The 26,405-nt window shown below is 45.3% G+C and overlaps 1 protein-coding gene across 1 annotated transcript in view; it reads right to left on the bottom strand.

The window, feature by feature from the left end:
• Positions 1 to 25,562, bottom strand: part of FOXO3 (forkhead box O3) — a 121,703-nt gene extending 96,141 nt beyond the window's left edge. Inside the window, exon 1 of the mRNA XM_066607493.1 lies at positions 24,597 to 25,562. Coding sequence (XP_066463590.1) covers positions 24,597 to 25,160 — 564 coding nt within the window. The 5' untranslated portion in view covers positions 25,161 to 25,562. The remainder of the gene's footprint in view (positions 1 to 24,596) is intronic.
• Between the last annotated feature and the right edge of the window lie 843 nt (positions 25,563 to 26,405).

The following is a 26,405-nucleotide window of genomic DNA, read 5'->3' as shown; positions in this document are numbered from 1 at the left end:
CAGCTGATTTCTTGTGGTGTGGCTTGATAGACTGCCTGTCAGATCGCGGTATACTGTAATACTATAGTATTACATTATACTATAGGAGCGATTAAACGATTGAAAGTTTAAAGAAAAATGTAAAAATTAGTTTTAAAAAGTTCAATTACTCTCAGGATGCTGGTCAATCTATATATTAGATACATGAGAGAGACTCAAGGGAGGAGGGGAGGGGTTGGAACACTTTGTTTAGTTTTTTTTATTTATGTTTTTGTTAAATAAGAAAAGTGATTAAAATGCAAATAAAAAATATTTTGTATATATAAAAAAAGTTTTATTACTTATTGGAAAAAAATTAAGCGTAAGGCCCCCTGCACACGGGCGGAAATTCTGCGGCGGGATTTCCTACATAATTTCCGCCCGTGCCCGCCTGCATAGGATTCCATTACAAAACACAATTGTGTTTTCCACGTGTATTTTCTCGCGATTTGTCTGTGTGAAAATACACGTGGAAAACAAAATGCGACATGTTCTATTTCTATGTTTGTTTTTTACTCTGATGCTAGGCGTTTTTTGTTCAAAAATGTCTCACATCACTTCGGTGAAACCGCGATCCTCAGGTGCGTGTTTGACGCGCATGAGAGAATAGCAAGTGTTTCCCATTGCACTCACATGCACATCGCACGGCGTGCGAGTGCCATGAGATGTCTTTTAAGGTCCCATTGAAAACAATGGATGAGGTGTTCTGAGGGAACGCCAAAAGATAGAACATACTGTAATTTTTATGCTTATTCATGTGAATAAGTCCATTCAAAAGAATGGAGTTCATATTCTTGCGAGTTTTGTGTATCCCGCAACACGCAAAACTCACGAGAGATTCTTGCCCATGAACCTTTAACGTGAATGAACCCTTAAAGAGGTATTCCAAGAACAAAAGTTAACCCCTAGCCACAGGATAGTGGATAACTTGCTGATCGGTGGGTTTCCGACAACTGAAACCCTCACCGAAGGAGGGTCTGGAATATACAATAATGAATGCAGCAGTGGCTACGTACGTGTGCTGCTACTCCATTTCAATGGAAATGCCAGAAATAGCTGAGCGCTCTCACTGACATGAATAGAGTGGCGGTGCACATTCGCAGCCACCACAGTATTCATTACAGAACATTCCGAACCCGTCCTCTGGATTGGTAGGGGTCCCAACAGCCGGACCCCACTGGTGTGGACACGAGATAACTTGTGTTTCTGGAATACCCCTTTAAGTAACAGTATACACTGAATTTAGTTACTAGTCACAACGGCATTGCTTGTTTACAACTAGACATGTGCAGACTAAAATATGCTCCAAGGTCAACCCCACCAGTAGTGATCCAAGTCACAGAAGGATCCTTCGAGTCTGAACACAATACGCTGTAAAGTGAAGTGACAAAAACTACACTACACTCCAAGAACAAAAATATGTTACCCATTAATAGCTCATCCAGACTTGAAAAGGAAAGATGGGATTAGCAGATAAATCTGGCAATAGAGTTTATGGAAAAGAGTCATATTTCTTGGGACTGAATGTACCAGAACTTACATGGGAAGTAAACAATGATTTGTACATGCTAGTTGGTGTGTCTGAGCGTGTATGAAATCTTAATTTTTCTAGGCTGTGGATTCTTTACTTGGAGTTATGAAAGGAGCATGTCAAAAGGTCTCCAGTTGCTGGCTGCAGCTGACTGCTAGCCAAAGAAAACTGAAACAAAGGCCTAGTTCAGTAAGCGTCTGCACTTTCCCTTGGCTATCCAAGTTACTCTCTGCATCATAGAAAAAGGAAAAAGGGTTGGTAAATTAACATTCAGGGTTTCACACTTGCCAGGAAATTTACGAATGTTACAAACAAAAAAAGAAGTAAATAACGGCAAGTAACCCAGAAGAGATATATCTATAAATGTTAATATGCCATAGAATGGAGAATCACATATCACAAGCACAGAAAGGTTTCTTCTATAGGTTTGGCCCAAAGACATAAAAATGGGCTGGATTAACAGCATACCTAACTTGTCAGATTACTTCTGAGAATAAGTGCTGCGTGTTTACATGAGGTAGGACATTATTTCTAGCCATTATATGGCTTGAATTCTGCATCCCCGCCTCTGCAGGATGTATCTCTGATTCTCACTTCTCTCAGAACTGGTGGGAAGAGACTGACTACTGTACTGTGTTCTACAGCCTGTGCACAGAGAACTGCAGATTCTGGTCTCTGTAACATACACAAACATAAATAGCATCACCATGTAAGGATGCATTCACACTTGTGATTGAGATATCGCTGCGTTTTTTTAGCTCGAATGTCAATAGGACTTTCTAATGTTAAAAACGCATTGCACAAAAACTGCAAGGCCCTGAAACTGAATAAACATTGGCTCGCGTTAAAGGGCGGGAGCTCAGCACACTAGCTCCCGCCCCATCTCGACTCCTCCCCTTGCAGAGAGTCGGCGAGGGGGGGGGGGAAGACCACTCAATGGCGTATACACATCACATGGTGGAGTGTATCGGGTGGATGTTTTCACGGCCAGTCGATATACGCTCGTGTGAATAAGCCCTAACTGTATGAGGGCTTGTTTTTTGCAGGAAAAGTTGTATTTTTCAATGGTACTATTTAATTTACTATATAAAGTACTAAAAAAACGTTAAAAAAATTATAATTGGAGAGAAATGGAAAAAAACCCGACATTCCGACATTTTTGATGTGTGCCTTATTTCTACGGCGCACAAACTGCAACAAAAATTACACAATAACTTTATTCTATGGGTCAGTACGATTACTACAATACCAAACATATAGTTGTTTGTTTTTTTTTTGCACTACTACTTGTATTTTTTTTTTTTTAACATATTTAATTTTTTTTCATTATTTTCTGTCTCTACCCTCTGCACGCAATGACTTTTTTATTTTTCTGTCAATATAGTTGGGTGAGGGCTCATTTTGTGCAGTACGTCCTAGTTTCCGTTGGTACCATTTTTGAATACATATGACTTTTTGATCGCTTTTTGTCACATTTTTTCTCGGAGACAGGGTGACCAAAAAAACGCATTTCTGGCGTTTTTATTTCATAGAGAAGCCTTTTATGGATGCAGTGATGCCAGATATGTTTTTTTTATTTTATTATTTAGATTATTTTATTGTAAATATAGCAAAAGGGTTTTTCTTTTTTACTTCTATTATTATTTTTTTTTAATAATTAGTAAAACTTTATTGTTCTTATTTTAAAATTTTATTTTAGTCTCCAGGGGGGACCACAACATGCAATACTTTGATCGTTCCTGCAGTATGATGTAATGCCATGGGTGCGGCTTGATAGGCATACTACCAAGACAGCACTGGGGCCTTTCAGAAGGCCCCCAGCTGCCATGACACCCGCATGGATCCCTGCGATCTTTTGGGGGATTTAAATGCCCCGATTGGCTGCACTGCTTGTTGGGGCTGTTGCCCACGGGTGTTAGCTGTAAGAAACAGCTGACACCCACGATGTATGGAGGGAGGTCGCAGCACAGTACCCCTTCGTACATGCCCTGCAGTTGCAGGATGTAAAAACACTATAGAGCAGTCACTAAGGAGTTAAACATATCTCTTGATGCAGCCAATATACGTAAACCTACAGGCTTTTTCTTCCCTCCACACTTTGACCCCTTTGCTTGACCTTTGATGGATGATTTGTGACATCCTCACCGCTGCCGTCAAATTATAACATTTGAGTTTGATGCATTGAGTGACTGTCAGGCCAGGGCAAAGTTCATATGTTAAGCCTAGTAGTGCGGCTGTGCTTCAGCCAACAGCTCCACTAGGGAGAGTCAGGGCTCCTCCACACTGGCAAGGGCGATATCACATGGAAACAGCCTCTCATCCCTGCGGAGCTGAAGGAATCCCCTGACGCTGCTGTCACAGCCGCAGCAGGGGATTGCCATGTCCTTTCATTGTTTTCAGTGGGCCAGGCGCTGCTACCGCCATCCTCATTGAAAACAATGGGCGACATGCTGCGATTTTTTTTCCCCTGCATATCATCACAAGGCGGTACAATTCAGGGAAACATCGCAAACGTGAAAAAAAAAAACATTTTATGTCCTCATAGCCAACATCATGTCAGTCTAGTAGCAAAGACAAAGCAGATTTGGAAACACAAAAGTGTTACTATTATGTGTACTATCAGATATAAGGCCCATTTAGACACAATAATTGCTTAAAAAATGTCGCTCAAGTGACTTTTGAGCGATCATTGTTGTGTCATTTATAGCGCAAGATGATCGCTCATGATCAGCGATCACCTTGCGCTGCCAGCGGAGGATGCAGAAGACAAGTGGTGTGTCCCTGCTTGTCTTCTGCATACAGCTGTTCCCCCACTCCGAGCGCCCGGCTGTTATACAGCCGAGTGCTCGGAGCAGAGGATGCAGAAGACAAGCGGGGTGCGGGTATGGAGAACAGAGCTGGACAGTTCTGTTCTTCATTCCCAGCCTGTTATCAGGGAACGGGATACAGCTGAAACAATAGTATCAGCTGTATTCCGCTGTGAATCCCTGATAAGGCTGATCGTCGTCTTTCAGCATGCTGAAAGACAACGATGAGCGACGGGATAACAAAAACTGCACGATGTAAGTGCAGTTACAAACAACGATTATCGCTCAAAAGACGGCTTTTAAATGAATTTTTAACGATAATCGTTGTCTAAATGGGCCTTAACTCTTACTACATCGAATAAAGACCATTTACAGGGTGGTCCCTTTTCCCATTTAGGCAGAACTCAGGCTCCTTGTATACTGGACGATTCTTGTTTGCACAAGCGATTCAACCAGTGACGTCACCGCTCGCTCGTACAGCCTGTTTAGACAAGCAGATTGATCATTGACTCGTTCAACAAGAATCGTTCAGTGTTTTCACACTGGCTATATAAGTGGATGTGATGCCCTGAGTGATCACTGTTTGCACTGAACGCGCCAACGAGGATTTTTATGCCAGTATAAAATGAATGACGAGCGAGAAGTAAACGATCCACATTCATCGTTCAGTCGTCGGCTCGCGTTTAGACCGAACAACTATTATTTATGTTCCCTTGTTTGAATGATTCACACAGGTTATGCGTTTTTGCACTTGCCTTAGTGCAATGCATTTGCGCCGTGAATGAGGCACTTTTGTACACATTTGCACAAGAAAATGTGAATGAACCCACTGAAATCAATGGATTCTATGCCCTGCGTATTGCGCACACAAACTTTGCCTGTGCAAATACACCTGTGTAAAGGAGCCCAGAGTTTAGTGATGCGCTGCATGCTGCCCGTATGTGACATGGTGTAGTTGCTTTGGGCCACTGATCACCATATACTTGCTTGGTGTATATGTGTAATACTCACCAAGATATAAAATACTGCAATCTTTATGCACGCATATTTCGCACAATATGTGTGAACGGCAGCATGAAAGCCTATGGCGGATTTCTGTAACAAGACGTTTGTGTAAAGGAGCCCTTTGTAAGAAAAATCTGCAATAGCTTACGGCTGGGTTCACATTCCTGTGGAATTTCAATGCGGACCCTCCGGAAAGAAATGACGCTGCATTTACAGTAGGAGCAAAGTGAACAAGATTTTGAAAATCTCCTCCACATGCAATTGGAGCCAGCGCTTCCTGGAGGTGGGGTTTTTGAAACCCCTGACCCGGAAGCCCTGGTTGAAGACTAGAAACAAGTGCCGGAGCTGCGGCAAAGTGGACAGCGCCTGTTAGAAGATCTACTGTTTTGTTTTTTTTATGCAGCTAAAGCTTATTTTTGGGGTAGGGCTTATATTTCAAGCCCCCCCCCCCCCCCCATTACCTGAAAATTCTGGCAAAAGAGCGCTACAAAGTCACTTGACTTTGGAGCACTACAAAAAAAACCCCGCTACAACGTAGAGAAAAAAACGCAGCGATATTGCAAAAAACACGGCTGCGATGTTGCAGCGATATCGTTGTCGCCCGTGTTAAACGTGCGTAATAAAGGGAATCTGTCAGCTGGAACACGCTGTCCAAACTGCAGGCATCATGTTATACAGCCGGAGGAGTCGAGCAGATGGGAAAAGATTCAGTTTAAAAGGGCTTAAACACACGGGCGCATTTGCAAATACGCTCGCTGCTACGGAGCTTATTAGCGCATGAACCAGTCAAAAATCTTTTTTTCTTACCATTCAAACTTCGCACTATTGTGAGCCAGTAAAAAAAAAAAACAGTAGTAACATCGCGTGAGAATCCCAGTAGTGGAGACGAAACTATTGAAGTCAATTCTTTCGCTTCATCTTGTTTCGGAGCCATGATTTTCATGCCTGCAAAACAGGACCAAATCCCTAAAGGCTCCTTCAGATGAGCACATGCGTTTTTGTGCTATTAACAAAGCTTTTTTAATGCACTTATCGGTGCCTTTTACTGTATTTTTTGCGCACGCAGGGCATGTTCATTTGTGTGCAGCAACATGCCAGGATTTCAATGGCTGTTTAGAGTAATGAGTTCCAGCAAATTGCGCATCTGTGTACGCATTTGCGCACCTCCCATTGGCTTCTATGGGTCCTATTTTCTGCGCGTGTGGTAAAATGTGTAGAAAAAAAAGGAATAAAGTGTACAAACACATTAAAATCAATGGGATCTTTTTTCTGCTCGTGCACAAATACACCCATGTGACGGAGCTCTAAGGGTACCTGCACACGGGCTCTTTTTCCGTGCACAGGCTCTTTGTAAGAGCGCACGCACAGGACTCTGAAGAGCCCGATTTTCATCCGACGCATGTACTTCAGCGGCAATACGAGATTTCCCATTAAAAGCAATCGGAAACACTTCTGCTCCTCTATCGCAGGAGACGATCGGAATCTCACAGAAGCAAGCCTAAAAATCGCCTCACATCCTGTATGCAGCTAGCCTTAGGCAAGGGACAGGTTTCCTTGCGTACGTGACTTTTCAGAATAAGCTGCTGTGTGTATATGAGGGATAACACTGTATCTGGCCATTGTATCATTTGTATATAGTATTTTCTATCAGTGTTCCCCCGGCGAGCAAAATCTCTAAGCACTACTGACTGGTGTATACTTAAGTAGCTGTCAGAGACAGAAAACACCAACCGTGGTTTCACATGGGCGACAAAATCATGCGATTTTCACCTGATGTTTTCACTGATGCGATGTTGGGAAATAAAAAAAAAACAGCATGCTCTATCTTTCTGCTATGTACGATTTTTTATCTCCCATGTAACCCTATGAAGCCTGCGTTTTATCGCATCACAACAAACATGCGCTGTGATACGATGTGATTTTAACATTAGAAAGTCTCATTGACTTTTGCAACGGCAGCGATGCAAGATTATTCTCTAAAAAAAGCATTGCTGATGCTCAAAAATTGCAGTGAACACAGATGTGATTTTCACGTGGCAAAATTGTGATCGCTCGTGTGAAACTAGCCTGAGGCCGGCTTCACACAGGCGATAAAATCACACAAGATTTGAGTGTTGCGAGACGCACAAATATGAACCCCCTTCTTTTAAATGGGGTCATACATATGAGTGATGTTTTTGAGCATGGCAACAGGATGCGATGCAGGAAACATGTTCTATCTTTGGGCGTGTTCTTGCATCGCACTGCCTATTGTATTCAATGGGGCTGGTGACAGCAACGCACCATTGATGCAAGACTGATTTCATATGAAAAGGCCTTGCATCCTTGGGAAATTCACTTGGTTGGGGAGCGCGATATGGGGGTGGAATTCACGGCCCCCATATCGCACTCACCTATGTGAAGTTAGCCTAAGGGAATATTCGCATCTGCCCTGGAGGCTCTGCTCTTTAAACCTAGTATTAAAACCTGGAAAAAGTAGCACAGCGTGTTGTGCTATTTGGTCTGGGAAAATCCAAAAGAGCTGAATGCATCCAGACAGACTCCGTTATAGTCAATGGAGTCCATCTGGCACCATTTGCGTCTGGTGCTTCCATTTTTTCTTATTGTTCAGCTCTTATGAAGGAACAATAGAAAATTAAATTGTAGGTGTGAGAGGGGCCAGTTAACTGCTACAGTATCTGTGCAATGGCCCTTTTACCCGGGCCCACAGTCGTTTAAACAAGTGCATAAATGCTGATGTCACCGCTAACGTCATCCATGTTTGGACACAGAGTCATGCCGCTGGATCCGATTCTTGTCCGCGTCTCACTCAGCGCTTCACCTCTATGGGAAACAAACTGTGAACGACAAGTGAGTGACTTTTGTGCATTTACACCGAACAATTATAGCTCAAATTCGCTCGTTTGAACAACTTTTGAGAGATAATTGTTACGCGTTAATGGGCCTTAAGTTCTTTTTACCATTCTCCTTCCCCATAGACTTCTATGGGAAGCATAAGTCATCACCTGTGTCTACCTCAGTGTCTCTGTTACTAGAGATGGGCATCGCTGCACAACAAGCAGTGGAAAGAGAAAAATGCAAGGAAGTAGGGTGTCCAGCGCTTTAGAGGGATATTTCGAGCACAAAAATGTAATTTTAGGTAAGTAAAGGGATTTGTACTTTTGCTAGTTATCAGTGACCACTTAAGCTAAAGAGATACAGAGAAGCAATGGTTACGGTTCAGCAGTCTGGAAAGGCTATATGGCAGTTTCCAGAGCATTTTCCAGTTGGCAGTCTTCTCAGGAGGAGGGCTGCAATACTACACCATTGTCTGGCTGAACCACCCATAGTAAGTCTACAATTTGTAGAAGCAAACAACAAAAGGGGTTAATGGCAGAAAATCACTGAGGACATTCCTTCACATCTCGTCAAGGCTGCAAATAAAGTTGTGTCTTACTTCTGTACAGCCGATCCAGTAAAGGAGAATGAGCAAGGATGACTTGCTTCACTGTTTACAAAATGGAGCATATGAAAAGAGGTTGTGACACTGCTGTATCCTTCTAGAACTGCAGTCCGTACGCATAGAGGAGATTAGAAACAGATGTGTATACATCTGGCACGACTCGTCCTCCTCCCACACTGTTACAAGAGCTGGATACTTCTATTAAGATGTAGCGCTGGCTTAGCGATTGAGGAAATCTTCCATGACGGGGGATGTCAGAACGATGACTACAAGTCATTCTTGGCTCATCTTTCTCTCTAGGATTGTAAAAATAAACTTCAAAAAATAAATTAAAAAAGCAAAGGAGGTAAGAGCACTTTTTATGGCACCTCCCGGAATAGATTCCTCGTACTGCTCAGAAACTACGACGGTGGAAAAACTCTTAATCCCTCCCCAAAAATTACACAAACAGATATTTTTGCGAAAGCCTTTAACACTTTTCATACCCTCATTGTACAAAACGAACATCAAGCACCTAGACGGAGTTGTCGGAAGCAAATGAAACTTAATATATGTGATTGGAACTTTGATATAAGTAAGTGATTACAATATCAGAGCAGGAGGAGAATTTATTACAGAAAACTGAACACCTGAATGGAGGCTTAAGCTTGTTGAACGATCAGTTGATGCTCTCTACTTAAGGTCTGTCGAGGGCCTCCTGAGCCCGGTCGCTTTGTGTGCGCACTATCGGGCATTCACTGGCATGAACACCCACTAACAGTCTGGTCAGAACGGCCCAGGTAACGGGCAATTCATCGAGCTTCATCCAGCTTCTCACATTCCAATAATGTGCCCCCTCGCAGACTGTTAGCGGGCCGAAACCTATTGGATTGTGTCATAGAGGTGTCTAGTGGTCAACAGGCTCTACACAAGTGGAGAAAGAGGTCACTACACACAAGTAGGTGCTGAGAGACTGTTTATAGGCCATGGGGGAACTTTTAGGGCCTTAGACCGTTCATCTAATCACATCACAACTCTAATCATTTGTGTATCTGCCTGAGATGTAACTGCATGACTAGTTTTGCAGTTAAACGACAACTACTTCCAGGCGCTTCATTTTATTTTTTTTTATACAAAGAGTGTATAATGCATTTCACTTTAACCCCTTAACGCCTTAGGAAGTAAATGTACGTCCTGGTTGCAGAGTACTTAATGCAACAGGACGTACCCTTATGCCCTGTGGATAGCGCAAGATCACAAGAGATCCCGCGCAGTCTGGCAATGGGAGCCAGGAGTCACTGATAGCTAGCCTTCCACTGCAATAGCAGCGGTGCATCAGGACAGCGACCCCCCGCTGTTAACCCCTTACATGCTGCGATCTATGTAGATTGCGGCATATAAAGGGCTCACAGAGGAACCATTGCCTATGATCGTTATTACAAGCAATAAGGCATTGCAGGGCAGAAGTCCTGCAATGCTTTATCATAGCGATCATAGCTGTTATGGTACAAGTTCCCTACAGGGATATAAAAGGTGTAAAAAAAAATGTAAAAAAAACCAAAAACCACAAAAACCTTTTTTCCCTATTAGTGTAAAAAAATGTAAAAAATTTAAATCCTACATATTTGGTATAGTTGCATTTTTAACTCGTACAACAAATTGAACACACTTTTCATCTTGCACGGCAAAAGTGTAAAAAAAAATCTAAACTAAACTAAAAAAATTGAGGCAAAATGCTAATTTTTTAATAGAGGTGATCAAAAAAGCCGTGTGCACTCCAAAATGGTACCCATAAAAACTAAAGCTTATCACGCAAAAAACAAGCTCTAACAGAGCTCCATCCATGGAAAGATAAAAAAGACTTCGAATGCAGTGATTAATAAAAAAAATAATTTCCAAAAAAAGGGGTTTTATTGCAGAAAAGTGCAAAAACCCAAGAAAAAAAAAGAATTTTGGTATCGTTGTAATCATACTAATCCGGAGAAAAAAAATGTATTGTGTCATTTATGCTGCATGATTAAAGGGGTTGTCTCGTGGCAGCAAGTGGGGTTATACACTTCTGTATGGCCATATTAATGCACTTTGTAATGTACATCGTGCATTAAATATGAGCCATACAGAAGTTATTCACTTAGCTGCTCCGTTGCTGGCGTCCCCGTCTCCATGGCTCCGTCTAATTCAGATGTCTTCTGGCGTTTTTAGACACGGTTGCACAGTCCGTGCTTCTGCCTGGTGAATGGGGCCGCTCGTGCCGGAGAGCTGGTCACCGCGTCGTCATCGTAGCTCCGCCCCGTCACGTGTGCCGATTAATCAGGAGGCTGGAATCGGCAATGGACCGCACAGAGCCCATGGTGCACCATGGGAGAAGACCCGCAGTGCACCATGGGAGAAAACCGCGGTGCATCCCTGGGAAAGGAGCGGCGGCCATCTTAGGGAGAAGATTTTTATAACTTCATATTTTGTCAGATCGGTGAGTAGCAAGCGGTTTAAAAACCGCTTTAAATTGCTATTTTATGCCGGGGGGGGGGGGGGGGGGGTGACAGGGGGAATGGGCTAATTTAAAATTTTGATGTTTGCCTCGTGACAACCCCTTTAAGGGCTTATTCAGAAGTGCGTATAGCGGCCGAGTTTTCACGCCCGGCCGATATACGCTGCTCTTCTCTGCAAGGAGAGGAGGCGGGCCGGGCCAGGAGCAGTGCACTGAGCTCCCGCCCCCTCTAGGTTCCGCCCTGCCCCCTCCCATTGCAAATAGTGGCGAGGCGCAGGAGCTCAGTGCACTGCTCCTGGCCTGGGCTGCCTCCTCCCCCTGCAGAGAGAGACAGCGTATATCAGCCAGGCGTGAAAATCTGGCCGATATACACACACGTCGGAATAAGCCCTGACGCTGTAAAAAAAAAACGATAGCAGAATTGATGTTCTTGCTCTCCCTGCTATCATAAAAAAGTTAACAAAAGTTTTACAGTATAGTCTATGTATCGAAAAATGGCACCAATAAAGACTACAGTTCGCCACGCAAAAAACAAGCCCTTATACGGCCATGTCGACAGAAAAATAAAAAAGCTATGACTTTTGAAGAGTTGAGATGAAAATTCTCCAAAAATCATTGCGTCCTCATGCCCAAAATAGGCCATGTCCTTATGGAGTTAAAGTACATTTCCTTTAAGCTCTCCTTGTACTTCAAGAAATACTATAAGAAAATATGACTTTCATGTCGCACGCTACTTTTTAAAAAATCTGCTTTTTCAAAGACAAAAATGCCAGGTGACTATCCGGCCACTTCTGAGCACCTCCATCCAGCTAGGTTCACACTAGACATCCTTGTAACATTTTCCATACACATTACATAAAAAGTTGGCCAAAGCTGATGATTCCTGGGCCAGCCAGCAATCTAATGTTTATGGGGCGTATATGTATGATGGTCTGCCATCAATAGATGACTAAGTAAGAAGCACTGAGCATGTTTGACTTTACCATGTCTGATTCTTCTGCCAGCAGATATTCCCCTTTCCTCATTGAAATAAACTTGCACGCTAGACCAGGAGTACCCATTTATGGCGGAGTCCAGCAACCAACAGCCCTCTCATGGTTGGGTAAACAGGAATACCAGCCCGTACGCCATAGCCAATGGGATAATGAGAACAGCAGAAACTGTTCTATGGCGCTTCAGTGAGCGCCAAGGAACAAACAACGTAACAGCAGGATATAGTGTGAAAACTGCAGGATTTTAGTTTTTTTTTAACCCCTTAAGGACCAGGTTGTTTTGTACCTTAAGGACCAGACGCTTTTTAGGGATTTTACCCATGTGGCGGTTTTACTGCTCCATTTTTTTTCCTTTAGCTACCAAAATTATTTTTGCTGCGTTTTTCTCTCCGTGACATATAGGACTATTTTTTTAATATCTTTTTCACTGCCTTTTTTTCCGTTTTTTAGTTTTATTGGGGGTAAAATGCTAAAAAAATGATTTTTTTAACATTTATAGTTTTTTTTTTAATTATTTTTATATTTACACTAAAATAAAGTATGGAAATGGGTTCCTCTATTTATTTCGGACGTTTTGATATATAGTATGTATGGTTTTGGTTTACAGGGCACATACGGCGACGGTTTTGTTGGCGTCTACTTTGTGTTATTCTCTTTCTTTTGTATGTATTGTTGTCTTATTCTGTTGTTTTGTTTTACTTATGTATGTAATTGTGTTTTTTACTATCTATGTCCCCCATGACATCATATAAGACCTCTGGGGGACATTCACTTTTTTTTTTTTTTCTTAACTTTGACACTTTCCAACTATAGCTAGGACGTCCATAGGAGCCCTAGTTATAGGGGAAAGCAACCCCTGTGGTGACATTAGTCACCTGCAGAGCTGCCAGGGTCTAAGTCTGACCCTCCAGCTCTGCATAGCAGGGAATCCCAGGAGGTCACATGACCCCCCGAGGCTCCCATAGTGAAAGTACTTCTTACTTTCACTTTGCCCATACAGTGCTCATTGAGCACTGTATATCAGGGAAGCAGAAGGCAGGAAGGGTTAAAAACCCCTCCTGCCTTCTGCTCCGGGTTATCAGCTGTCATTAACAGCTGATAACCCGTTCCTGCTCTGACTGATTGCAGAGGCAAAAGACTTAGAGCACCGCCATATTTTTACTATCGGCGGTCCTCTAAGCCCAGAACCAGCCGCGGTATATATACAGTGGCTGGTCCCAAATGGGTTAAATATGGATTGTGATGTTAAAATTTAAAAAAAAGAAAGAAATTCCTCAAAAATATGTTTTACGTAAAAACTTGATTTATACAACAGGTAAATTTATGGCAAATCCATAGGCTATACATTTGATTGCTGGGGTCTATTGTCTGGTACACACCTTTTTTGCACACTTTTTGGTATCTGTATCGCGTCGCCAGCCGGAGTCAGAGCTGGATTCCGCTGTGGGTTGCCTGACCGGTCTTAGTGTACTTTTCCATGGGATGACTTTTGGAGCTTTCACACAGGAGCAATTAATAATTGCTCACTGAATGGAGGTGGAGCAAATAGGGGATCTCTTCCGACCACCGAGTAAACTGTCATAGATGAACAACTGCCTGTTTACATGGCCCAACAGTGGCTTGGTTTTTAAGCGAGGCAAGCGACTATGACAAGTCGGCGATTCTGGGGCTCATGTCTTGTCAGGTCCCGTGTTTACATTGGATGACAGTCGCTGTTTTGAGCGATCACTCAGGTGACTAGGAGCGCGTGTAAAAGTACCCTTAATTGGTGTCATCCAATTTGCTGTGAAGAAAAAGAATTGCAAGATCAAAGCTAAGGATTTTTATAAGAATACTTGGCTCTAAGAAAACTGCAGAAAGTCAATCCACAAACTTGTTCTTGATGGACGAAGCAATTTGGTGATTTAAAAGAAACAATGTGCCATCGTATTGTTCCACAAACCAAGGTACATGTGTAGAGATCAGATACAATGTCTGCTCGTATTGTTAGGTACATCGCAAAAGTGTCACCATACACTGCATTTCCTGGCTTCAATACTAAATATTTACCTGCCACTACAGTCTCCACAGCCCACCTCCTCAGGATACAATATTGAGCTTGGTCACATAAAGGCTATGGAAACCTTTGCAACCAATTTTTTTTCTTGATCCAATCCATAAAAAGTATAAAATTAAGCAAGTTTACAAACAACCTTCAACTAAAAGTCTCCTGCCTGTTTTGTGTACAGCTCCTACGCACACCCGTATGTATCTATGGTTACAGACTACAAAGCAACCAAGTTTGTAGTCTGCCTCTACGGTCACATGACAAGAGGGTGCAGAAGGAGTTAGGCCTCATGTCGATGGGCACGCATGGATCCCGCATGGGGAATCCTGTACGGAATCCGACCGTGGCCGGGGACCCTGCGTACCTGTTCGTACATTCTTTCTTCTGTACTGTGGAAGTTGCGGCCGGTGCACAAGCGCAGTACTGATTTTTTTTCTTCAAACTCCTAATTTTCCCATGGAATCCGCAGCCCATCTGAAATGTCAATTGCGGACAGGCAGCGGATCGGACGGCTTCTATTGATTTTAATGGAAGCCGACAGTACGAGAACCGCAGTAAAATGGAACATGCTGCGATTTTTCGCCCGCGAGTGGAAAACGCAAACCAAGTAATTTTTCCATAGCATGCTTTGGAGGGTTATTGCTGCGGAATCTGGAGTGGAACGCTCTCCCTAGATTCTGCAGTAAAAAAAGCTCCCGTGGACATGAGGCATTAGTAGAGCTACTAGTCCGTTTCTCCATCCTTACAGACTACAAACAAACCCTGTCTATGCAGAAAATTGCAAGCAATGAATTACATTGCCTTATGCTGTTCCACTCAAATTAGTGTGTCGGTATTGCGTAATGCATGGGCGCAAAAAATAAAGCAGGATGTTCTATTTTGCAGTGTATGTATGTGCAATAAAGCCCAATGGGTATGGACGGCGTGTATACGCGCCATTGTAAAGCGACAGCACAGGAAATATAAACAAAAGAAAAAAACAGATGGATTGCGCATGACAGCGTGTGTGAGATATACTGTCATGTGCAATAGAATTTTGCTGCCAGTTCCACGGCGTGACCCACACAGTATTTTACGCTTACAGCTGTGTGACCCTGGCCTAAGGGTGGTTTACCACCTGCGCTCTCAGGAAGCTCTCCGGTCAAACGGCTCCGTCTCAGGTAAGAACCAAACAGCGCCAAATGGATCCCACTGACTATAATGGGCTCCATTTGGTTTCCGCTAAGCTGCTAAGCTTTTAGAAAGAAGAAAAAGCGCTGCATGAAGTTTGCATCATTTCTGCAGCGGAACCTCTGAACGGAGGTGCCAACGCAGACGTGAAACCACCTAATCTGTTCCTGCAGTCACACTAGGTGAGCAAATAGCAGGGGTCAGTTGGAAGGAGGTAAGCCAAGGTGACAACCATGGGGGCGCCTGGATCAGGATAGGAGCTGTATACACAACATGGTAGAACATTTGTAATCACAACTAGTTGCAAAGTTGCTTCATTTTTATTGTGGTTTAATTGGAACAATAAAAATGGTTGGACAAAACTTCATTTTTTACTAAACTGCTGGTTTGGCAGTTCTAGCAAGAGAAGTGTATGAAGCTTTTTGCATGGGCTCTATGGCAATAAACTCACTTTTTAATGTTTTTACAAGGAGAGTAAGATAGAAATATTAAAGGGCCACTACAGCAAAAAGACATTTTTCCATGCCTGTCACACTCCGGAGATCTTCCATGCAGTAAAGCCCCTGATGCTTATTAAGCACCATCTTAAGGCCTTATTCACATGACTGTATTTACGCAGGTATTAAGCCGCATTAAGAAAAAAAAGTTTCTCAAAAATCGCGACCACTTGAGGCATTGGATTCCAATGAATTTATTCAGATGAACGATTTTGGGGCATGTAAAAAAAAAATTGCGCCAGAAAAAAATAGCACATCCAGTCGCCAATTTTATACATTACGTCAAAAGATAGGTCTTGTCCTATCTTTTACCTAGATATGCAGGAAGCCTCCATAGACTTTCATGGAAGCGGGGAGAAAAGGGAGGGTGTTTAGCTGCATCCAACGTTCGGAAAGTACACAGCTGCCTCTATTTAAGAATTAGCAGTCATCCCGAGGATTTCTGCTGATCGATTGATTTCCATACTGCAGCGTATTTTTTTTCCGATACGCAGCAGCCGCCCGTGTGAATGGCAGAAAATATGTGGTTAAAGTTCGGGACTTGATTGTGACAATTTTTCATGCATGTAATTTAACGGCGCATATGGCCGAACATATAAACGCATACGGTTTTGTGAATGAGCCCTAAAAGTAAAAATGTTTGCTCTCAGTTTCACATGAATTCCATGAAGCATCAGCACAGCATTAGCTGAGGACATACCATTATTGCCTGCATGGGCGAGGGGGTTAGGGATGGACAGTTTAATTATTACCTTCTATAGTCCCCGATATAAACTACAGACCATAAATATACAATCAGGAGCCTAAGCTGTGATCTCCTCTAGTATAACGGTGTGACAGGAGCTGTGTGATCACCATCAGTTACTATGACAGGAGTCTGTCTCCCCTTCTAGGCTGTTTCTGCAGAAAAAAATAATGTAACAGCATCACACAGACTGAGAATTTAACGAGAAAATGAACACAAAACTGAGATAACATGTCCATCTGAAGAAAATGATGCCAAGAGGTTTAGACAGATAGAAATAAGTAACCAAGATAATACTAGCTCACTTATATGTACTGAGGGGGATAAGTACAATAAATCCCCGGTGGTCCTTTAATATGCAGCCCCTTTCATAACGGATATGTGGACTCTCTTCCCCGTACAACTCCCCTACACCTAAATAAGTGGCCATCCATAAAACACTGCGGTTGATATTTGCATCTCTTTTCTATTTAAGGCCACATAAATTGAGATGCCGTGCATAGCACACTAGATCATATCATGCGGTCTGGCTTTTGGGAACTAACTGCTACTACTGGCACTATGACAAGATGTTAGCAAAAATTTGGTGACATATTGGTGAAACGGGATATTTAATCTGCTGGTAACCGGTGAAATGTCATTTTCAAGGCCGAGTTCTTGTTCATTTGTATTACTGCCAATAAAGGCTTCTGTGAAGGAATATTTACTGTTCTGTTCGACCAGGACAAAATGTCTAGGCCCGCTTCCCAAACATGATTTGTGAGAAAAAGGCTGGACTCCCCATCGATGTTACATGTTATTTCAATCCACATATAATACTGTGTTGTCATTTTAATGGAACACCATTGTCTGTGTGATGTTGCCCTTTCTAAGAGATTAACCCCTTAACGCTACACGACGTACTGTTACGTCCTGCAACGTCGGAGTATGTATGAAGGGAGATTGCGGCGTGACCTCTATTCATACAGCGCGGCCGTCAGCTGTTTATTACAGCTGACACCCGCGGGCAATAGCTGGAATCAGCCGCGCGGCTGACGGGCACTATTAATCCTTTAAATTCCGCTGTCAATTTTGACAGCGGAATTTTATTCCCCCGAACGATGTTCTGGGGTCCCATATGGGCCCCGTGATGAGATGGCAGGGAGCCGTGCAGGTGTCATGGCAGCCGGGGGCGTTCTTAACCCTTTCCAATCCATTTATTTTTTCTCACCCATTCTCCCCAGCTCCAAATAAATTGGAGCTGGGGAAAATGGGTGAGAAAAAATACATTTTCCCTGCACCCTCCTGAACTGACAGAGTTCAGAGGGTGCAGGTGCTCACTGCACTGTGGGGGGGGGGGGGGGGGGGTCGGGTAAGCAGGTCCCACAGTGCAGGCTCCTGGCTCGGCGTTCATGTGACCGCCGGGGGTCAGGTAACACCGGCGGTCACATGATCGCCGGCCGGCCGGAATCTCTATGCATTACATAGCGCTAATTGAGCGCTATGTAATGTGTAAAGGAGAAGGCAGAAAGGGTTAAAAACCCTTTCTGCCTTCTCCTAGGGGGTCCTCGATGGGGACCAGTGCACAAGTGTATCTGCACCCAATGTGTCTGCCGATCGGGTGCAGATGCACTCCTGCACTGCAGTGTCGGGCCTGCCCCGACATTGGAGCTGTGGAGGAAAATGATGATGTCGGGGCAGGCCCGACATTGGACTGGAAAGGGTTAAATGTCCCCAGGCTGTCTTGGCAGACTGCCTATCAAGCCATCTCTGTCATACATCATACTGCAGGAGCTATCAAAGCATCGCTAATTGTGGTCTCCTAGGGGGGCTAAAAAAGAAAGCAAAAATAAGATGAATAAAGTTTTACTAATTGTGAAAAATAAAAGTAATAAAAGTTTGAATCACCCCCTTTTGCCATATCTATAATAAAAAGATATAAATCATAAAACAAAAATTTGGTATCGCCGCATCGGGAAAAGTCGAAGTAATGCGTTATTTACTCCGCACAGTGAATGTCATTCGGAAAAAAAATAAAGAACGTCTGAAATGTACTTTTTCGGTCACGCTGTCTCCCAGAAAAAATGCAATAAAAAGCGATTACGTATTCCAAAATAGTACCAACGTAAACTTGCAAAGGATGTCTCATAAAAAAGGAGCCCTCTGACAACTATGTAGATGGCAAAATAAAAAAGTTATTGCACGCAGAAGATGGCAGCAGAAAATAACATAAATGTCTTTGAAAAAAATAAAAGTAGTACAGCAAAAAAAAAAAAAAAAACTATACAAGTTTGGTATCGTAGTAATCGGACTGACTCATAGAATTAGGGTATCATGAGCGTATATGCGCTTACGCCTGTGTGCAGCCTCGCTAAGTGACAGACCGCTGAAATCAGCATGTCTGCCATTATTTTATGCTGTATTCAGTGAGGACAGAATAAGGAACATCACAGACTGCTTTTAAAGATAAATTGTTGGCAATCGCCCTTTTACACGGACCGACAATTGGGTAAACGACTGCACGAGCGCCGATGTCACCGCCGAAGAGCTCGCGCAGAGTTTACATGGTCAGACTTCACCGCTGGATCGCGGGATTCTTGCTGCGCGCATCACCTTCTGTGTGAAGAGCTGAGCGTTTACACTGAACAACAAGCCACGATCCAGCAATGGTTTTTATGCTGACTAAAAAATTCTTAAAAACCTGTGAACAAATAGTGAGCGATTTTTATACGCTTACACTGCATGATTATTGCTCAAATTCGTTCATTTGAACGACTTTTGAGCGATAATCATCCTGTGTAAATGGCCCATAACTGTGTCTTGGGGCTTAAACACATGAACGTGTTTTCCTTCCTTTATGTGGCCATGAAAAGATAGGACCTGCCCCGTAGTTCACGTGCGGGAAAGATCGGGCAAGACCTATTTTAGTTTTTTTTTTTCAAACTCCTGCGCTCTGGCGTGGAATTTGAATGACTGGCGAGAGGGAAGAAATTTCCCTCATTCAGGTACAATCCGTACCGGTGAGCGTAGTTGCTCCAATAGCCGTGTGCTTTCGCCCTCAAGTCCACACATACAAAAGCAGGCATGTGACAATACACAGTGTGCTGTCACTTTCTCAGGGTAGCCATACACATTGGATATAGATTGCCCAAACCCACCAATTTGGCCAATCAACAGTGGAATTTTCTGCACAGTTTTGGTCTGTAAAATTATGGCCAAAATCCGCAACTCTTCTGCTGCGGTTTTTGCAGCAGATCTGCATGGGCAATTACCTCTGTCGAAATCCACATGTGGAATTCTGCCTTGTATCCATGCAGGTCTCCGTCAAGACATGTTGCGTCTTCATGCAGAGATACAATGGAATTCCAAAAGCGGATTTTGACTATTGACAAGACTGCATACGGATCTGCAGCAAAAACTGTGGCAGAATAGCCTCGCGGTTTCTTCTCCAGTTTTATAGGCAGAATCTACACTGAAAATTTGACCACAAGATTCTGCATGTGAACTGAGCCTAAAACCCTTTTACATGGGCAGATGAATCGCTCAGATTCCTGTGAGTCAGCAAGAATCTGAATGATTGTCGTTCAGCCTAAATGCATGCACCGACTGAACAATAATTTGTTCCTTATCGTTCAGTTTCTGCGTGCATAAAAAATAAAAGACGATCAGGCAGTCACTCATCTGTAAACTGCCTGTTGACTGTGAATGGAGGCGGGTGGGAACAATCTCCAGCCCGCTCTGCCTCCAGTCACTCAGCAATGATCGTTCTTATAGAACAATCACTGATGGGACAGTCTGTTGGTTATCTTCGCCCGACAAGTCGTCCCGTGGAAGAGGGCCCCAAGGGGTCCTCCTCAATCTTCCCCAATGGTAAATGTTGGAGGAGATGAAAGTTGGCAATTGGATTTTGACAGCCCACTACTAGGCACCTCTGTGCCTGGTAGTGGTCTCTCCCCTCACTACATACAAAACATATACCTGCCTGGCCAAGATGACTGTGCATGTGTATGGGGGGATGGTATGGAGGGATAGCTGACAGCTCTGTTATGGCAGCCTTACAGTCAACGACGAAGATGCTTAAAATCTACTGCAAAGGAAAAGTGAAGGAGTTGCCCATAGCAACCAATCTAGTTGCTGTTTACATTTTCCAAAAGCCCTTAGAATACTAAAAGTTGATTGGTTGCCACGGGAAACTGTTCCCCTTCTGCTCTGCACTAGTTTTGCTAAATCTCCTGCCTTTCTCTCTCAGGATGTTAGCTTAGACACAAAGTAACGAGACAATTTTACCATAGTATACAAACTTCCATACGGCCCTGCAGATGATTGGAAACGGTCTTGGTCTCCTGCTGGCCGTAGACGGGCAGATGTCTCACGCTAAAGCCTTATTCACACAAGCGTCTTGTCGCAGATATTTAGCCACAATAAAATGTCGGCCAAAAATCGTGACCATCTGAAGCATTGGATTCCAATGCATTCATTCACATGGGCGATTTTTGGTCGCGTGAAAAAAAATGGCACCGTCAAACAGTTTTCAGTCGTCGCTTTTTCACGCTGCATCAACAGATAGGTCTTGACTAGAGATGAGCGAGTATACTCGCTAAAGGCAATTGCTCGAGCGAGCATTGCCTTTAGCGAGTATCTCCCCCGCTCGAGACGGAAGGTTCGGGTGCCGGCGCGGGGGAGCGGTGAGTAGCGGCTGTCAGCAGGAGGGAGCAGGGGGGAGAGGGAGATCTCCGCTGCCGGCACCCGAACCTTCCGTCTCGAGTGGAGAGATACTCGCTAAAGGCAATGCTTGCTTGAGCAATTGCCTTTAGCGAGTATACTCGCTCATCTCTAGTCTTGACCTATCTTTTGATGAAAACCACTGGAGGCTCCCATAGACTGCTATGGGCGCTGCAAACAAGGGGAGGCGGAGAGAGTTTACCTGCGTCAGCCCTCAAGAAAGAAGACAGCTGGCTCTATTTAAACATTAGCAGTCATTCTGAGGATTTCTGCCGACCGACGGAATTCCGTACTGCAGCGTATTTTTCACGCGATATGCCCATGTAAATGGATGAGAAAACGCTAATTAATCTCAGGACTTGATCGTGGCTATTCTTCATTATTGTTATTTTCAGGCACGATGCGGCCGGCGTAAAAACGCATCGCCCATGTGAATGAGGCCTACTAAGGCAAGGTGCGCACTTCTGTTAAAGAAACACATCTGTGTTATCTCTGCAAAGGATGTTTTTCCACCTGTGTGTGGCTCTGAGTGGCTTCAGTATCCGGACCGTATGCCTTCCATTTTTCACATCCGCAAAAAAAAAACCTGAAACGAGCAATTCTTTTTTTCTGCATCTCTTCAAAAAACAGACAGCATCAGGATTGTACATGGAGGGCATCTGCGTGCTGTTTTTTTCTCTCTCCATTGACTTGAATGGTCTAAGGCCCAATGTCCACAGGCAGATTTGAATTGCAGAATCCGCGTGGGGCACCCGCGCGGATGATCCGCAGTTCAAGCTACCCATAGGGAAGCATGGGTGTCCGCAACTGAATTAAAGCATGCAGATTTGATTTGCAAACATTCAGGTGCGGAAATCAAATCGCAGCATGTTCCATTTCAGTGCAGTTCTCGCACGGACGCCATCCATTGAGGACAATGAAAGCCGTCCGATCCGTGGCCTGCCCACAACTGAAGTTGCGCACGGGCCGCGGATTGTGCGGGAAAGGAGTTTTAAAAAGTAAACTCTACTGCACATGTGCGCCGCCGCTTCCGCACACATCTGCAGTAGAGAAAAAAGAAGACCCGTACAGGTAAGGAGAGTCCTTGGCCACAGGCAGGTTTCTGCTGCGGGCTCCCGCATTTGGAATCCCCCCCCCGTAGACATGAGGCCTGTGTCACACGAACGTATTTTCCCAGTGTTTTGCACAATACGCAGTGACCAAAACCCTTTGTCTTCAATTGATTCGTTCACATAAGCGTATTTTGCGCGCACATTTTATTTATTAGATACGCAGCACGTGAAAATAGCACATGCTGAACTAATTAACTTAAGTGTTCATTTCAATGAACGGCAGAATGCATACAATTTTTTTGCGCATGCAAAACACACACTTGTGCACGTAAATACGCAACACCCAGTACGCAAATACATGGCGCAAATGAGCTTAAGCTTGTGTGACACTAGCCTAAGGCCACCTGCAGACGGGCGGGTCGGATCCGGCTGCGAGGATTCTCGCCGCTGGACCCGACCCGAGTGCATGCAGAGAGCAGTGCGTACTCACCCGCACCCGCGGCTCCGGCTGTTTGATGTGCCGGCTTGCCGGGCAGCCGGCGCATGCGCAGACCGGAGCCAGCGGCCGGGCAGTGACGTTTCTGTGCGGGGCTCTGCGAGCCCCACTGAGAAATAGAACATGCCGCGGTTTGTTTGCCGCGCGAGATTTCACACTGACAAACCGCGGCCGTCTGCCTAGGATTGCGTTTGCTAACGCAATCCTATGGCAGCTTCCAAGGGCGGAAATTCCGCGGAAAATCAGACGAGCGTGTGGTCACAGCATATTAAGTGCACAGATTTTGTGCACGTCATACGCCGTACCAATCTTCCATAGGCACCCATGTTGCCACTCACATGAATCGCGCAACATTCACATGCAACAAAAATCGCAGTATGTTCTATCTTAGCGCGGATTACATGTGCATACACATCAAGATAATGCATGGCAATTGGCGGCACGCAGCAAGTACGCATGTTATTGTATGTCTGCTGCATGTGGCATGAGTCCGGCCCGAGTCTGTGAAAAGCTCTCTGTGCCATACGCAGTCCGCCCGGTGACAGAATAGCTCCCCTACATGGCTCCTCATGGCAGGCACTACAGCTGAGTGAATCCCCATCTTCTACTGCCTCCACAACACGGCGCGGCGACGGATGACGCATCTCCTCCAGTGCCCTGCCAGCAGATCAATCAATACATTAAGAATGCGTTCATTTACATCTATTACCATGAAGGAGACATTCCTGCTGAAACGGCAGTCTTTAATATAATACACCGTAACTAACCTATATATTGTGCCTGCGCCCTCCGCCATGTTACACTGCGTCCGACTACCTGCGCTGGCATCTGTACATACAGGTATAGCGTGGCAGAGGAGCGCAGGCTCACAATGAACACACAGGATGCACCCGGCTGGATTTGGTTTAAACTAAAAAAGAGAGAAGACCAACTGTCAGCCCCCCTAACACTGCCGAACCTGCTGCAGCCGACAGGTGACATCATGGGCTGCTGATGGGTGCTGGAGGGAAAGTGCAAGGGCACTACTCCGCACACAGACCCCATAGTGGTGCCAACACTGCAAGGGGCTCTAGGAAGTGCAGCTCTTAAATACTTGGAGTATTGGCACTCTTTAACCCTGCCGAACAAAAAATAGATATGTGTATGTGAATATATATATATATATATATATATATATATATATATATATATATAAAAATGTAGGTGTGTGTGTGTATATATATATATATATATATAATGTAAGTGTGATATATATATATATATATATATTAGTAGTTGTATGTACATGAGCAATTCAGCCCCGTGCATTCCATTGCTCTACAGACCGCCGGATATGTCCATGGGGGTGTTATAAGGAGCCGTGGCAGATATGATACGGAGGACCTGGGGTCGCACATACCCTCGGCTCTGTTTCCCCGCCTCCATCCGCCGCCCTCTCGCTATGCCCGCCGGCTGTTACCAATAGAGGCCATTAAACCGCTGCATGTGTTATTTAGGGCATATCTGCCCTGTCCGTCTGCCGGGACTGTGCAGCGCTCGGCGGCTCCGGTCTCTGCAGATCTCCCCGTCAAGATGTAGGCAGTGACGGGTCTCCGCAGACTCTCCCGGCACACGTGCAGCACTCACCTTCCAGCCGGCGGAGCTGTTGCTGTCGCCCTTGTCCTTGAAGTAGGGGACGGAGCGGACCATCCAGTCGTAGATCTGGGACAGCGTGAGCCTCTTGTCCGGGGAGCTCTCGATGGCCCTAGTGATGAGGTCCGCGTACGACATGTTTCCCCAGGCATTCCTGCGGGACGAGCACTTCCTCTGCTGCCCGGCCGCCCCGCTCACAGCGCTGCCGCCGGCCCCCAGTGCGCTCGGCACCGGCTCCACTCCACCGACCGGGGCGGCCAGCACCGTCATCGCCGTCACTTCGCCGCCGCCGCTCACTAGCAGCAGCGTCCCTCTGTCCGCGGAGTCCCCTGCTGCAGCCGCTGAGGCGGCGGACACCTCCTCGTCGTCGTCGTCCTCCTCCGGGATCATGGACGATGCGTCCCCAGCCTCCCCGGAGATGCCAGGCTTGGCCGGACTGGCCTGAGAGTCGGGGCGCTGCAGGGGCCATGTGCAGGAGCGGGGCCGGCTCTGCGGCTCGAAGTCCGGGTCTATATCCACGTCCCTCTCCGGAGAGGCGGCGGGCAGAGCGTCTGCCATAGTTGCCAGGGTAATGCCAATGTCTTTGTGGTTGCAGCTGTGCGGCGGAGTACAGGGCAGTGCCTAGTGGTGCGGGTACACGGCGGCTGCCCCTGCGCGCATCCCGCGGCCGCTACACGGGCTCCATGTCTCCGCGCACTCTTTGTCCCGGGCTGGCGGGCTGGACTCAGCGATCCTGCCGTCACACAACACCTCCCTCCTAGCACCGCTGGCCACAGCCGTCCATGTGCAGCCCGGGCACATCACCTCCCGCTGCTGCCATCTTGACAACACCTCGCTCGGCTGCAGAAGGCACGGCTCTGCCAATGATCGGCTGCCAGTGCCCTCCTTATCTGCCGGGCACAGGCTGGACTGTCAGCCTGCACAGCGCCGCTCACTGCCCGATCCACTAGCACTAGTGAGGGGCACACGCAGGGTGCAGACAACCTAACCCTGCCAGCACTGCCCACTGGGAGGAGGCACGGCTGGGAGGAGAGCACACGGCGCACTCCTTCACTGCTGCATTCCGCTGTGCCAGCACAGCACCGCCAGCTGGAGTATGCCCCCTGTGCCACCACAGCTAGGAAGGAGCATGTATATCTCCCTTCTTCCTAATCACATTGTGGATAGCAGATATCATCAGGGTCCTTGTAGTCACAGTGCCTGGAAATGCCAAAGATGTTTCTGTTGGCACTCTTCCCTGTGCCATCTGTTAGAAATATAGAAAACTTACACATTATTAATATCCATGTATTAGGGTAGTGTCACATCTGCGCTGGCGTTTCCGCTTTACTGCTCCATACCACAAGCAGAGAATCCCCGTGGCCAGATAGCTCCGGTCACTCCACGGAACAGAACAACGCCGGATGAACCCCATGCTTTGGATGGAAGCTTTTATACTAGATGTGATACAGGTGGGCATGGAGGCATACAGGTTCCGTATGGTATCCTGCGGCATATCAGTCCACATTTGCTGTAACTGAGCATCTAAATGGTGCAAACTCGTAGGCTGTGGAAGTTGGTGACCTAGATGGTCCCATACATGTAAATCTGGCGACTGGGGATCCCCAGAAGTGTGACAATGTTGTGGGGACATTCCTGTGATATCCTTGTGTGTGCGGCTGAGCTTTATCCTGCTGGGAAACGCCTCTTGGAAGCCGCCATGAGAGGAACACGTGGTTGTAGGATGTCCTGAACATATCGCTGAGCTGTCATTGTCCTTCGTACCACTACTAGGGGTGACTGACTGTCATATGTAATGTACCC

The sequence above is a fragment of the Eleutherodactylus coqui genome, chromosome 1 (genome assembly GCF_035609145.1).
Source record: "Eleutherodactylus coqui strain aEleCoq1 chromosome 1, aEleCoq1.hap1, whole genome shotgun sequence".
In the NCBI taxonomy this organism is placed as follows: Eukaryota; Metazoa; Chordata; class Amphibia; order Anura; family Eleutherodactylidae; genus Eleutherodactylus; species Eleutherodactylus coqui.
This window is presented reverse-complemented; position numbering and strand designations above follow the sequence as displayed.